General features: G+C 34.9%; 1 protein-coding gene across 1 annotated transcript; it reads left to right on the forward strand.

The window, feature by feature from the left end:
* The first annotated feature begins 250 nt into the window (after positions 1–250).
* Positions 251–9,819, forward strand: LOC145694007 (uncharacterized). Its single transcript, XM_081770152.1, has 2 exons — positions 251–327; positions 9,300–9,819. Exons 1-2 carry the CDS (start codon positions 277–279, stop codon positions 9,756–9,758), a joined length of 510 nt encoding a protein of 169 aa, XP_081626278.1. The 5' UTR covers positions 251–276; the 3' UTR covers positions 9,759–9,819.
* The last annotated feature ends 6,561 nt before the right edge of the window (positions 9,820–16,380 follow it).

Consider the following 16,380-nt stretch of genomic DNA (forward strand, 5'->3'; position numbering starts at 1 on the left):
CTATAAGAAATGTTCGCTCGTGTCGTTCCGAACAATGAATTTGTTCGAGGTGAAATATAAAACTTACGTTGAAGAGATATTATGCACGCATATGTTGAGGAATACAGAAGACTGCTTTCGACTATTAGCTAACAATTTGTGTTTTCAAGGGAATGATGGTTATAGATTTTCTTTTGTTTCTAATTGCATCATAACTCTGAAAACCAGTATAAATAAAGCTCTAGAGAAACGAGAAATCATTCCCTGGCCCAGAAGGTACTAGAAAAGCGGTCCAAAATGGCTACTGTCTACTGTTTCCTTCTAGCAGCACTTTTATTTGGCTCTCAAGTAAGTACAATATTTTACTCCAGCTTGTATTTAAAATTCATCTTAAAAGTCTATTACGGATATGTAGTTTTATATAATTTTTTTCAATTCTTGGAGCAAATATTATCTGTCGGTAACTTCTAATAAAAAGCTTGCAACTAAAATTATAACTAATACTTTCCACTTGATTATTTGTGTTTATTACCCGTTTAAACTTAGTTTGACCCCAGAAATGGATATGGAATATTCATGTATTTAATAGATATTTGATCATAATCATACAGTATATTGAACTTCTATCCAAGTTCATGTTAGAACAGTACAGTGTAGAATTTACTGGAAGGGGGAGCTTTGCCATTGGCAGTAAAACGCTATAGTGTCTAACTTAACTGTCTTTCGTAAGGAAGATGCACTAAATGATAGACACAGAACCAAGGGACGCTTCTATTGGTTTTATTTTGAAAAACCATAATCATGCAGTTAACGTAGCAATTATCAGATGCTTGGTAGGTGTCAGGAAACGGGCTACCGAGGAAAAACGTATTACCTATGTAACTTTCACAATTTCTACACAAAGAGATAAAAAAAAACATGTGGCGTACGTAAAATCGTAGATTACATACTTAAATTCTATAGTTTTTTGGACTTAACGTACGATTATATGCAGCAAGCGTATAATTGAAAACGTATCTTTTATAATACTTTCCGTAAAAATGTTCTATGTATACATACTTTCCGTATGAAAGGAAGAACTGTATATACGCGGCAAGGATCTCACATATCTACAGATGGACGTATGTGACATGTAGTTGGCGTATGTGTACGTATGTAGTATACGGAAGACTGTTAGATGTCAGATATCCTGCAGAGGCATGATGTAACATTTAGGGGGTAAAAACGCAGTACGTATTTTTCATATGGATAACGTATGCTTTGAACAGATTTCCGTACTAAGCATATGGATTCGGTAGAGGTGTCTATGTTTATACAATATACTACTATCCGGATGACGCATTTTTCTCAGTGTATACAATTTGTGTATATCTTTGTATCTAGGATATTTTCTTTCAGAAATGAGGATCCTTAATTCTGAGAATCGCAACAATCTTTCAGAAGATTTTTGCTATGATCATGTTTATTCTGCCTTTGGATTATATTGCGAACAAAAATTCCTCCTTATTGTAGCACTATGTTTGATAACCTATCAACAGTCGTATCTTTCCCTATTTTAATTTTTGTCCTTTATTTGATTTCTTGTGAAAAAAAAAAGACACTACAAGGATATTATACATAATATGTGAGTGACAAAACTCATCCAATTTTGAACAAACTAGAGGAATGTGGTAGACCTCTATTAGCATAATATGCATTTGAAATATTCACGAGTACAAGCCTTTGGTTTAGAACCATCAGAGTTGATATTTGGATTTGGTATCTCGTGTGTTGTAAATGTATATACAGTAAACTACCAACTATCCGGTCTAATGTTGCAGAAGGATAAGCCGGATTACAAAATGCCGGCTACATTGGAGTACTAACATTATGATTAGTACTATTATTGTTGCTCCACACATACCAGTAAAAATACACTTTTTACATCACATTCCGTCTTATTAATATTACATGAACACTAAGTAATTTAATATATAACGTGTAATATATAACGAATAATATTACCAGACAAGTAATTTATAAACATTTGTTAATATGGTAGCATACGTTGAAACGGTATTATACGAAAAGGAAGTCAAAAAATAAAAATAAAAGTAATATAAACATTTTAAAATAAATTTAATAATATCGAATTTAGTTGCAGGAAACATGAAAAAATGTAAATCAGGAGTTCTCAACTTTTGCACTGGCGTACTGCCGTAAGTAGTACTGATCACCCATAGCGCCTCGCGATCAAAATTAACTAGTTCTAAAAGAGTCAAAATATATAGTATCTAGTTTTAGAAAATGTTCTTGAGTGATGACTGTTTCTTCTTTGCACAGTCGCGTTTTTATGAAAGTGTTACAAGTTTAGTAGATCGTTTACAAAACATTTCTCATTTTATTATGGAGTTTTCTCTTTTTCTTTCTTTTTCTGTCTTTTAACTAGACCGGATAGTGCAGAGTCTACTGTACTTGACTTTTGGAAATAACGCAAACAGTAGTCTTTGTGGAATAATTTATTAATAGTACCAGTGGTGGCTCGTTTCTGAACCCAGCATGATATGCACAAAATAAAGTAGCAATTTGCTTTGAAGCTATCTGGATACAATACTCTGATAGACTGTAGAATATCCCCGTGTCCTATTCGCTTGGTCAGCACAAAATTAATGTAGGACTTCGGGAACTTTTATTTTGCCACATTTCAGTGATAATAAAATATGTTTTGGCCCCGCGTGGCGTAGTCACTAACACTCTCGTCTTTGGTGCGAGAGGTCCCGAGTGGGGACACCCGGTTGAAAAAGTGTAACAGCTTTTTTTGGACAGAAATTATGAGTGAGATTTTTCCTGAGTTTTCCTCATTCACACTAGGGAAATGCCGGGATTGTACCTAACATACAGGTCCCATGCTGCTTTCTTTCTTCCCTTTCCCCGGATAGTGTGCTCGCCGAGGGACGTCATGCTCATAGGTGATGGGGTAAATGGCCATAAATGCCGACAGCTCAGAAATCTAATCCGTAATGACTAACATAATATACTGGTTGTATCCCTTGTTAACATCGTCTGAAAGCTTATGTTTTGCAGATTGTAGAAATATATGTTATAGGAAATATATATGCGTCTTCATCTATTTTCATGCCTGAGCTTAACGTCCCGTTCAGCAGCGATTCTATATGATCATGCCTGAGACGATAGGAAGAGAAAATACTGTATTATACAATTTTCCAAACTCTAATGTAGCGTAACTATTTAAATTCGGTCGAAGAGGTCCCAAAACAAATTGAAACATTAATGAAAGTGATATATAAATTATGGTAATGTAAACGAACATACAATAGAAGGTTGGTTATAAAAAAAATTGTTGTACTCTTAGAAGATAGGGAAGATCACAAACGTCATTCGGTTGTTAGACACTACGAATTGAAGTTGATCCCCGAAGCAGTTCTGCAGAAAACGACAACACGAGAAGTTGCAAAGAAACTAATCGTTGATGGCATTTTGAGTAACTAGAAAAGTTGAAAAGATAAATGAATTGATCAAGAACCAAAGAAATCGATGACTTACATGTGCTTTATATTGCAGCTACTTATAAGCGACGAAAGCGATACATTTTTCGAACATATTCACACAGGCAACGAAAACTAAATATTGTACGGTAAGTGACATCTCCTATCCATGTTTTGAGTTACGTGACTAGTCAACCTTCATTTCGGTATTGTCAAAATTCAGCATATATCAATACATATACTAAGTCACAGCTAGGCTTAAACAATGCGTACGCATCAAACCTACACTATTTGACTCATAACAGGTCAAGTAATCAATCCTATACTACTTGACTTGTGTTTTAATACCATCCATCAACTGTAGCCTCTTTCGCCGCTCCCTGTTTCTCCTGCCGCCATGTGTACTAGCACGTTCTTCATGACTCAGTTCCTTTCAAGGTAATGTTCCAACCTGTTTCCCTTCCTCGCTTCTATTTGGTCTAGGAATTAATTCGTGCGGTTTTACAAAAGATGGCGTAACTAGCTTATTGTCCCATAGTTTCGTTGATCCAAACATGCGTTGAAAACTACTGTCATTGAGCATCTTGTTTAGTATATGTCAGTTGCTTGAAGCGGAAACAACAATATTTTTTCTTCAACTGAAAATGGCGCATTTTGTGCCTGATAAAGTGTTTTTGCGGGAAGTTATTCTTCATTGCTTTAACATGAAGAAAAGTGCTACCGCAAGTCATCATATTTTAGTGGAAGTGTTTGGTGACCATGCTCTAGCTGAGCGAACGTGTCAGAAGTGGTTTGCACGGTTTAAAGGTGGTGATTTCAGCTTGGAAGACCAAAAGCAATTTGGACAGCCAAAAGAATTTGAAGATGGAGAATTGAGAGCATTGCTTGATCAGGATTCGTGTCAAACGCAGGACGAACTTGCAGAAGCATTTGGAGTTGAGCAAACAACAGTTTCCAAACGTCTCAAAGCCATAGGAATGATTCAAAAGATGTCTTATTGGGTTTCACATGAATTGAAAAGAAAGACGTTGAAAGAAGAAAAACCGTTTGCGAATTGCTGCTTCAAAGACAGAAAAGGAAGGGATTTTTGCATCGAATTGTAACTGGTGATGAGAAGTGGATTCATTACGAGAATCCTAAACGAAAAAAGGCCTGGGTGAAGCAAGGTGAACCAGGTCCTTCACAACCGAAACGAGATATTCATTGTGCAAAAGTTATGCTGTATATATGGTGGGATTTGAAACGTGTGGTGTACTATGAACTTCTGAAACTTGGTGAAACTATTAATGGACACCGCTATCGACAACAATTAATTCGTTTGAAGCAAGCTCTGGCCTGAAAACGACCAGAATGGAATAACAGGCATAATAAACTTATTTATCAAGATGATAACGCTCGACCACATGTCGCAAAACTGGTCAAAACCTATTTGGAAAATGTCGGATGGAAAGTGTTACTCCACCCGCGATATTCACCAGACACTGCTCCGTCTGACTACTACTTGATCGATTGAATGAATAACGATTTGATTGGACAGCGGTTCACTTCTTCAGAAAATATCGAAAAATGGATCTTTGATTAGATTGCGTCAAAAGATGAGGAATTCTTTCGACACGGAATCCGTAAATTGCCTGAAAGATGGGAGAAAGTAGTGGCTAGCGATGGACAATATTTTTGTTAACGTATTCATTTATTTTGTTTTTGAAATAAAGCTTCAATTTTTATTAAAAACCGCACGAATTAATTCCTAGACCAAATATTAAACCTAAAATTGTTCTTTTCTTTCCTACTATTTCCAACATTTTCTCACTTATTTCCCGTTTGATCCAGCCAGGTACCTAGCGAAGGGGTGGGTCAGTGGGATCCGAACATTCCCCTTTGGAAACAGAAAAGAAAAAAATAAAGAAGGATAGAGCAAAAAGAAACGAGAAGAAGAAGAATCAGTGTTAAAAATATAAAGTTACAGGAAGCGTTTGGTTATTTTTTTCTTGCGAGGATCTTTGTATGGAGGAAAAGAAGGGGGACGGGCAGTCATGTTGAAAATGGATATTATTGTAATGGAGCATTCCGAAGTCCATCGAGCTCCATGCTAATCCTATGGACTACAAATGACGATCGATAAACCGATTCGATCAGAGAGACTCTGAGGTTGAACTCAAGAAATGCCCATAATGACCAATAATATGAGCCTGGCAACATAGATTCGCGGCAACACTAGTATAGAGATTTTCGATTTCGCGGCAACACTAGTAAAGAGATTTTCGATTTCGCGGCAACACTAACATTTTATAGAATGTTTTTACTGCAAAAGGGGATTTCGTTATTATCCTTGACGGCATTAAACGAAGATAAGAGAAAGAAGAAAACAAGAACCGAGTTCGAATAACCTCGGAAGACTATATCTTTTTCAATACTCTTTTATATTCTTTTACTCGACATTTCTTCATAGCTTCTTATTAAAATACTTACTAACATATATTCCTTTTATTGTCCTAACAAATCAATATGGGTATGTTGTCAGTAAAATATTTAAACTGATCGAGCCGCTGGTGTGTAACCACAGTATTTTATGTCATGCCCCCCCACCCATTAGAAATCTTGGCTAAACGAACCAATATATGTTGCCAGTAAAATAGTTTAGAATGATCGAGCTCCTGGTATAATGACCACAGTATTTCGTCACGGACCCCCTCTATTACCAAATTCTGGTTACGTGCTGACCCAGCTAATTCTCTACATTCTTTACCAAGCACATATCTTCTAACCGGAAAATGATCCCTAAATACCTAAGCTCACTATTTTCAGCAGATACACAAATTGGGTACCATTCTATCTACTGTACATGAATATTATATATGTCGATTACTGGAAACCGCTCCTTACTATCTATTACCATATTTACTGTGTAATGATTAACGTTAAAACCGGAACTAATTGATTTTTACCGCTTCCAGTTTGAATATTACATTCACCAGGGAACTCGATTCTTAACTATTGAGTCTGTACAAAATTGATGGTAATCCATGGGATAGTTCTTGAGACTGTTTGTTCCCCTGACGGACAGAATGAATATAGGGCTATAAAGTTGTGGTAACTAAATTCGTTAATGACTGATGATGGAAGAAATACAAAAAAAAAGGATCCAAGAAAACCACGGGAAATTTTGCAAACACAATATTAGCCATCGAAAACCCACATGACCTGGATTAGAATCCCATAGATGAAAACTCTACCACTGAGTCATCAATCACCCGCTTATTAGTTTTATTAATTATTATATTAATATAAATTAATGAATGCCTGCTCATGTTAATTACTGAGCAATTACATTGTATATTTCGTAAAGTCAAAAAGTTATAAATTATTATTTACTTTACGTAGGTATGTTGACAATAAGCGAATGTTATCAGAATGGTTGCGGAAGGTTTGCTTTAAAGGTTTCCTTCATTGCCTTTCGTCTCGTTAGAAAGTATTTTGCAGTGCTTTGGAACAGTTGCAGGTGGGAAAGTGATGTTTTAGACATACTGGCGCCCTTTTTGTGTGTGAAAATACCAGAAAATAACTACAGAAAATAACTGCAGTAGCAATTCTCTACCTAAATGATAAGACATCTCCAACTAAAAGAAACTAATACAAGTTAGAGTATATATTCATTCTGGTGTTTTATTATTATTATTATTTTAAGAGCTACTAACTAGGGACGGCCAATTCCAGAATTTTTACTTTCCAGAATTCGCAAAGTAAAAACGGGAAAAATTCAGGATTTCGGGAAAATTCCGATTTCGGAAAAATCCGGAATTTTTTTTACGAATTCCGGAATTTTTCCCGTTTCCGGAATTTTTCCGATTTCCGGAATTTTTTCGAATTACTGAATTTTCGCGAATTCTGGGATTTTTCCGCTTTCCGAATTAAGGAATTTTCGCGAATTTCGGAATTTTTCCGATTTCCGGATTTTTTTCCGAATTCCTGAATTTTTCCGATTTCCGGATTTTTCCGAATTCCGGAAAGTAAAACTTCCGACTCCGAAAAACAAAATTTCCGTATTCCGTATTCCGGAAAATTTTGGCCATCCCTAGCAGATACCCTCACAGTTGTAAATGACACTTTCAGTTGTCAAAAAATACCAATTAAAGAATTTTAGTACAGAAATTAGCTACAAAGACATTTGTGAATGTCTGAATGATAAGTTTGTCAGGTACTGAATTGCCATCTGTTGGGTGTATTGGAAATCACAATGTTTATAAATAGTGTGTACTGCCTAACAATTGTGAGGGTATTTGCTGAAATTGTTAAATAAAACGCAATTCTTATATACACTTTAAAACGCAAACATGAGAAAGGAAATGAAATAATGCAATTCTAACGGAATACAAATCAGCAGAAATGTTAATCGGAAAAGCAAATAAAACGACATAAAAACAAATGACCATCACAGTGCGAAACTGAGCCAGGTATATAAATGCTACATTTATGATAGTCGCAAATATCAATTAGGTATAACTAGCAGCTGAACTACATACTTACCACATGAATACCATATGTAGCAAGTGTCGGGTACCTAAAAAGTAGTTGGGACACCTAAATGGCACGTGCTTAGCACATCTAGTGCTGTTAAGGAAAACATTGATTCTCAGTAAGTGTGTTGGAAAGAAAAATGAGAAATGAAATCTATACAACAAATTATGAAATAATATAAAATTCAAATAAAAAAATAATTGTTACAAGAAATGTAGATGCTTTCTCTAAAACAATAAACAAAACAAAATAAAATAAATAGTACTGAAACATAAACATTTCTTTATTTACAAGAAAATTACTCTTAAAATAAAATTATGGATGACTATAACCACAACGAAAAGCATGAAGAGCGCTCTTACATTGTCACTTGCAAAATTTTTCAAATAATACAAGTGACGGTAGATGAGGCCATTTTTCATATTATTCTTTGTAGCCGTGCATAACAGAAATTTTCTGAAGATAATTTTCTTGAAAATAGAATACTTTTTAACAATTTTAGTATTTTTGGTAACTTTTGGAACCATGGCGTAGTATCATTTTTGACCACTTATTTAGATTCTATAACAGAAATTTTGTCGATGTTTTTATTGGTAAAGTCAAGGATGGACCAAATAATGCGTTTTAGAACCGGATGGTCAACTTAATTGCGTCAAGTGAGGGGCGGGACTTTCTTTTTCTTGTTAAGGTAAATTTCAAAAATTTTTCACGCCTTAAGTTTTCAAGATATCAGATTAAAACTTTTGCATACGGATTGTGTGTATCTGTGAGTATATCTCAAATTTTTGAGATCCCTAAGTGAATCTGGGGATTTCAAAAATTTATATATATCTGAAAAAATGAATCATCTTGAAACTTTCAAAAACTTCTCCCGAACTCAGTTTTTAGATGCAAGATTGAAACTTTACACACGTTTTATATAAATAACAATGTTTTTTTTTTTTTTTTTGTAAAATCTGATCCCTACATGAACCGAGGTCCGGGCCAGAGGACCGCAAAAATCTTAAAAATATTTTTTCGAAAAATTTCCCAGCTTTTCCTGATTTTCCCGTTTTTTGTGTATTATACAGACAAGCGGGTGGTACCATTGGAAGGTATGCTCCATCCTGAAAAAAGAAACGAGGTATGAACCATGATCCTACAATATATAGTAACGAAACAGTAGTTGTTTGAGTGAAAGTCTAAAATTTACCTCAAAAAGTGGAATTCCTAAAAGGATTAACCTTATAGCAAGATTTATTTTGGTTTATTTACTAATTACTTTAAAAGAAAGCTTTTTTAAATACTAATTTTTTAAATTTATTTATATATATTTTTTAGGTCGAAGGTGAAGTAGATCAAATTCCTCCTGAAGTAGCCACTGCCCCTAAAGGAGTTATAAAAGCTGCAGTAGATCTAGCTAAGAATCCTATAGGAACTGCTCTGAACGCTCTTAAAGATGATGCCAGCTTATTAGCATATTTGTTCAATAAAAAAAGACAAGGAACAGAGACAAACGAAGACACTGCCCGGAAAGGAATGCTTGAAGCTGGACTAGGTCTAGTTAACGATCCTATAGGAACTGCTTGGAATGCGGTTAAAGATGACTTCAGCTTTGTAACAAGTTTTCTTGGCGGAAAAAAACCAGAAACAGTGACAAAGGAAGACACTGCCCGTAAAGGAGTGCTTGAAGCTGGACTAGGTCTATTTAAGAATCCTATAGGAACTGTTGTGAATGCGATTAAAGATGATGCAAGCTTCTTACTAGGAGGAGGTTTACTTAAAGGAAAAAGAAAATAGTCAAATCGTATGTAGATCTCTGATAGACCATGTAATTCACAGTATCTTCCAAGAATAAAATAAACATTTTCAAAACATACTTTTTAAATTAATTAATGTAAAATGTACCAAGTTATATTTCCTTTTCTACTTTATCGAATGAATCATTTAGAAAAGCCATATGGGACTTACCAAAAATAAATTATACACATATCAGTGTTTCATTATAAACGTATCTCATTCGCCTACTAACATTTCCTTTTAGCCGTCACAGACTGCAGGTATTACTGAATGATAGCCGTAAAATAGACGATAAAGAGACTATGTACCGCCATTCGAAAAAAAATTACCCAGTACTGGAACTTTCGCATTTTCATCAATAACCCAGTTTTCTTCAAATATTATTGCATCTTTGTACTTTCTTTAATAAAGCAGTGTAGTAATGAATAATATTTATATTTTTTCAGAAGGAATAAAGCAAAATAAGATAAATATGAGAAAATAACTTTGATTATTATGAAAGCTTACCCGATCAAATCATTACTCGAAGAATATTCGGGAGGAAATGGCAGGAAAATGACTCGACACAGTGCATATGTATGAGAAACATCAACAAAGATTTGAAGTTTAAAGAAGGGAAAAACTACGTATTTCTGCGATGAGCATACAATTCATACTACATGCACAATTTCAATATGCAAAGTCAACCAAAATTATCAAGTATAGGGAAAATTCTAGGAATTTTAAAGACTAATACTTCATGAACAATTCATTTTTTTTTGTTTGCAACCAAAACAAAAACTATGTAGTTTGTAGCTCTGTAATTTAGTGTTTACAAAAGATTTTGTTAAAAGGTACCCATCTATAGATGTGAATGAAAGCATTACTTTTTGGCGGAGGGGGTTAATTTCGCGATTTGGCAACCAAGTTGCGTATGCATTCATAGACGTTACATCTTGTTATTATGTACACCCAAGAGTATTTCCCCCCTAAGTGCTCCAATCCCATTGCTTGGGGTCCAGGTCTTTTGCAGTTGTGAGAACGGCTAGACAGATGCAACCCAACAGATGTAACACGTAACTTTTCTCCGCACTGACAGCAGTTGGTAGCCCTGATCCAGGTGTTTATGCGAGTAAAATTGTAAAGTAGGTGACTAACGAAACAGTTCTCCATCCGAAGATCAATCTCTCTGGTTCAGAGCGTCTTGTCCAATGAACATCGTATGTTAATCTCAATATTGCTGTGTATGTAATGTATTTTTTCATTATATACTGCATAATCAAATAAATGAAAACACTGATCACATCTGAATCAGAAAATGCTTGAAAGTAGCTAAAAATATCAAATCTAGAACAACTGCTGGAAATAACTTTGTAAATGATTGCCTCCATTGAGAGACCTCCAATTCCCCTCATTCCAACATCTTCTTCTTTTTGGAGGAGAGATTTTGCTTATCACACTGAGTATGCACTGAAATTGAAATTGAAACAAGAAAACTTGAAAAAGCTTCAGCCTGGCCAGGACTCGAACCCGGGTTCACCAAATAAAAGATGAACACGCTAACCAACCACACAACGCGCCATTTAAATTTCCACTCAAACTAACACGTAGTTAAAATCGATTCATGGAAAAATATTTAAAAAATACTCAAATATAACAAAAAATATATAAACAAAATATAAGTAAAAAATATATAAGAAAATATAAGCAACTTGTGTGAGTATCTTAATGACTTACTCGAGATTTCCTTGTTTAACTCAAAAACAAGTTATATACACGTTGCTCAATGAAGAAAGTATCACGAAATGTTCTTCAGTTGAGCCTACGTCATCGGCAGAGCCGTAACTTGTGGGGGCAACTGCCTCCCAAAGAAGCTTCCCGCCATTCGAGGGGGCCAATTTTCAGACAAAATTTTCTTACTCCATATACGATAGGAACATGAAATTAGAAATGAAGCATCAAATCGGATCGTTACATTACATAAACAAAACAGCACCCAAAAGGTAAATAGACCAAAAATGTGTCATGGACCCATTTGAGTAATATTTATTCGTATGACTTTGAGATTCATCAATATTGTCCCCTTAATAATTTTGCCATATATGTAATGGGCCCGGAGAGTAACTAACGGAACCGCAGACCTTGCCGTGTGGGAGGGTCCACAGTCTCCGGTGGGCCCATAAAGATTAAGAGAAAGTTGGAGAGAAGGGGGCCCAATAATTAGAAATCAACTTTTTCTAGGGGCCAAATAAACTTATTAATGCTTGCCCCCCAGAAAAGAGTTGAGTTGATTTTGAGCTTAACATCCCGTTCATCAGAGAGGCTATATGATACGTGGACCTACTGATTAACGTGAAATTTTAACCACATGAGCTCCAGCCGGGAATTGAACCTGGGTCTCCCACGACAAAGGTCCGCCAGAAAAGAATCTAAGTTACGGTGCTGGTCATCAGTTGCAGGGATGGTCCCTACTTACATTACATTTCGTCTTTAGTATAACTTCTAATTTCCAAAGAAGAAAAGACGACAGAAATTATTTTCACATTCTTTAAATTGTATCAACACGTGTAGAAATAGACAGTTATATGTTTATGTTCCATAACTACTAGTTTATTTTCTTATATTCATATGAGGAGTTTGTGGCAAATTGAGGCCACATGGTCATTAGACTATTGATCATCAGGCGCAATCCACTAGGGGTTCGAATTCCTCTGAAAAACAAGGTCGGAATTCTAATTGTCCTTAGTATTTCTGTGTTCGTGTTCCTGTAGTGTTTGGAATACGTCGAACGGAGATGAGGTTCCAGTGGCGAACAATACTTCGGTTGGGGCTATTTGTTTAAAAGAAATTGTTAAAGCAGGAAACTCCCATTGCAGCTACTTGGGTACAAATCCCGTCGTGGTAATTATTATTTTTTTCTGAATGGGAAGATAATGTTTATGTACTTGGTATTTTATTTATGTTATTCTTTGATTATTATTATTATTATTATTATTATTATTATTATTATTATTATTATTATTATTATTATTATTATTATCATTATTATTATTATTATTATTATCATTATTATTATTATTATTATTATTATTATTATTATTATTATTATTATTATTATTATTATTATTATTATTATTATTATTACCACAGAAGAAAGAAAAAGTACCATAGTCGAAGGTGTTCATAGGAACAGAAAAGATATAAAGTATGTCAGATGTTTCTTAGGTTTATACATGAACGCAATAATATTATTACGTTTACGGATTTACAGATAGAATTATCATTTTATGACCAGAAATGCAATATACAGATTTGTTAGCTGATAACAGTAATGCATTTTGTTTCGCCCTTCTTCTAAGTAGAAAGGAGAGGTGACATCTGAAATAGGATCATTCTCGTGACTAGCGATTCCTATCATAAGTTCGATCACTATTAGCAATGTGTGCACAGCTACGAACAATTGCTTGGAACTCAGTTTTGGCCCATACTACAGCGATAAGGACGCTAGCGGTTTCTACTTCTATTTGGTTGGGTTGAAATCCCCTAATAGAATTTTCATATGGTATCGCGGGAGTTGGTCAAATATCCGTTTCACTTCTTCGTAAAAACTGTCTTTTATATCATCATGCTTATCTTCAGTTGGGGCATGTACTCCCATGCGCAAAAAAAATTGCGCGTATACTGTAACTCACGATTTTTCGCAATTATTTCATTTTCCATATGTTTATGGGTAAAATTTAGTTATTAGTAAGTGGAGATAATAGAAAGCAATCCATCTAAGGAGATATTTCCAAAAAATATAATAAAATAATAAAAATATAAGCAAAAAACAAAATTATGTTCGGTTTTGTGTATACTGGCAATAATGTTTTCGAGGGAATTTTTGGAGTAGCACAGCACGATTGCAGAGGGAATAACAAGATTAGTAGGAGAAGACCTGAACCAAGGAATGGAAATTGGAGTAAAATATTGCATTTATTGGCTTAAATCTAGGGTGTAAATTGTCTGCCAAATATAAATTAGCTTCTGTAAGCAAGATGTTATGCGAAAATATATAAACAAAGAGAAAAACTGTTGTCTTAAGTTTGGAAGTGACATGCTCTATAGCCATGAGCATTTATTTCTTAAGAAAAAGATAGGCAACAAAAGAAAATCTGTGTGGGCAAGTGGGTAGTGTGACGGACTAGTAATTCTTATACTGTTTTGACACCAGATCGAATCCCATCCGGTCCTGTTCAATTTTTTTTCTTTACAAAACATTGTAGAAAGTGTATAATTTTTATGTTGATAAAACTGAAACAATACAATTAGGAAATAACTTTTTGTTTCCTCTGATGACGTATTTATTTAGAATTAGTGTACTATTAGTAATACCGATTGCTTTCAGTTTATGGTGTTGTATAGCTTCCTTTATCATCCTCTTTTCTTGAAAAAAAAGATATCTCCAATAAAGTATGAAAAATATATATAGTCAGAAACAGACATCTTAGTATCAAACGTGATTTATCGTGATGAAATAAACAAGTTTCCCGTTATTAAAAAAGAAAACTATAGAAAATCATTGAATTTGGTCTTAAGGTTTTTATTGTGCTATATGTATTCTTTATAAGACTATACTTTATAAGGCAAGATGAGCGATCATACCCTCAAATTTAGCTAGTGAGTGAAAGATGTTTTCGGCACAAATATTTTACAGGTTTAGGTGCATGAAACACCAATACGCCATGGTCTTGACCTTCTTTATTTCACATTATTATCCGACATATCATAGCAGGTAAAAAGCAGCATCAATCGGCAAGAAGAACTGCAAGTTGTGGTCTTAGTCTGGTTTTGATGCTCCGGACTCGATCGCCTAGCACGCTCGTCTATACCTTGACTCATACGTCTATCATTCAGTGCAGGCACATATCCAGCTTTTCTTTTCGGAGGGGACCCGACACGAATCCTCGTAAGCACGTAATTCTAATGTTTCAAAAATATCAATAATAATAATAATAATAATAATAATAATAATAATAATAATAATAATAATAATAATAATGCAACAGTTCTGTATTTCTCTTAAACGTTTCTTACTTGTCATTTATGAACCGGTCAAACTTAATTCTAACTCACACGAAATCAAAAAATATTTTCTAGAGACATGTAAGGAAAACTGTCTGCTACGTATATCACATAACAAAAATAGCAAATGGCAATGAGTGTATCGTTCTAATACAGTAATGTTATAAACAGACCGGAAACTAAATTGTAATCCCATTTAAAAGTGTTCTTTAATTCCACCTGGTATCAATGGCATTACGGTATATTCTTACAAGTAACACTTCCCAAGTGTAACACTCCGATTTTTGAAAGTTGACGCCCGAAAGACAAAAACAAGTGGACCAATGTGTACGAAATTGTGCACAGATATGGCAGACGTAAAATGAAGGAATACGTGTTTTGTATTTTCCTGGAAGAAACGGTTAGGTGGGACGCAGACCCCTCCAAACCTTTGATCATGAAATATCAAAAGTGCTAGTAACAATATGTCTGATGTGTGTAAAGGACGAAGAATTCCGATGACACTTTGTGTATGGACAATACGCAAAAACTAAACGAATGCCTGTTTTAGGGGACAAAATCCCCTATCGAAAATGATGAAAGTTGACGCCCGAAAGGCAAGAAGAAGTGAACCGAAATGAATGAAATTGTGCACAGATATTGTAGACGAAAAATGAGGGAGTATGGGTTCCGTATTTTCCTGAAAAAAAAAAACGTTTCGGTGGGACACAGACCCCTCCAAAACAATGTCAGAAGTGCTTAAAGGACATGAAGAATTGGAACGACACATTGTGTAGGGACAATACGCAAAAAAAAGGTTTATTTTCTGCGAAAAATTGGTTTTAGGGGGCAGAATCCCCCCCCCCCCCAATTTTGAAATCGTGCACAGATATTCTAGACGTAAATTGAGGTAATTGTGTTTCGTATTTTCCTGGAAAAAAGCGATTGAGTGGAGCTCGGACCTTCTAAGCTGTTGATTAGGAAATATCAAAAGTGCAAATAAGTATGTATACGTCAGAAGTTCCTAAAGAGTATGGAGAATTGCAACGAAACTTCGTATAGGGACAATTTGCAAAACAATAAATGAAATGCATTTTAATTTGTATGAAAAAACAGTGTTGGGGCCTAGAGCCCCTCAAAAAAAAGTTAATATTACCGTAAAAGTGCAGGAAGGAGTGGACCGAAGCAAATGAAATTGTGTGTAGATATTGTATAGACTGTATGTAAAATAAGGACTTTCGTGTTTTAAAGATGTCCCTATCAATTTTGGCACATCAACAGCAAACAGGAAATTAATCGGCACGTGTTTTTGTTTATGCGGAAAAACATTGTAAGGGTTAAAGTTGCCTCGTGAAATACTACAAAATACGCTATACTGTTTGTGCTTGTTGTTGATCTGCCAAATTTGAAGAAATCTGATGGAGACACTTGTGAAACACGAGAGGCTTTATTTTTCATATCCAATATCTACAGACAATTTCATTCGCTTCGGTCTAATCCTTCCGACACTCAACGCCTCGGTCCACTCAAAAGGTTTTTTTTCTCTTTTCAGGAAAATACGAAGCACGTATTTCCTCATCTTACCTCTACAACATTTGTG

This window comes from Thermobia domestica, chromosome 9, assembly GCF_964235325.1.
Source record: "Thermobia domestica chromosome 9, izTheDome1.hap1.1, whole genome shotgun sequence".
NCBI lineage: Eukaryota > Metazoa > Arthropoda > Insecta > Zygentoma > Lepismatidae > Thermobia > Thermobia domestica.

Bases quoted from the DNA above. Each gene is read 5' to 3' on its own strand.
- LOC145694007 (XM_081770152.1), top strand. From the start codon at position 277: ATGGCTACTGTCTACTGTTTCCTTCTAGCAGCACTTTTATTTGGCTCT. The intron at 328-9,299 runs GTAAGTACAATA...TATATTTTTTAG, and splicing joins CACTTTTATTTGGCTCTCAA to GTCGAAGGTGAAGTAGATCA.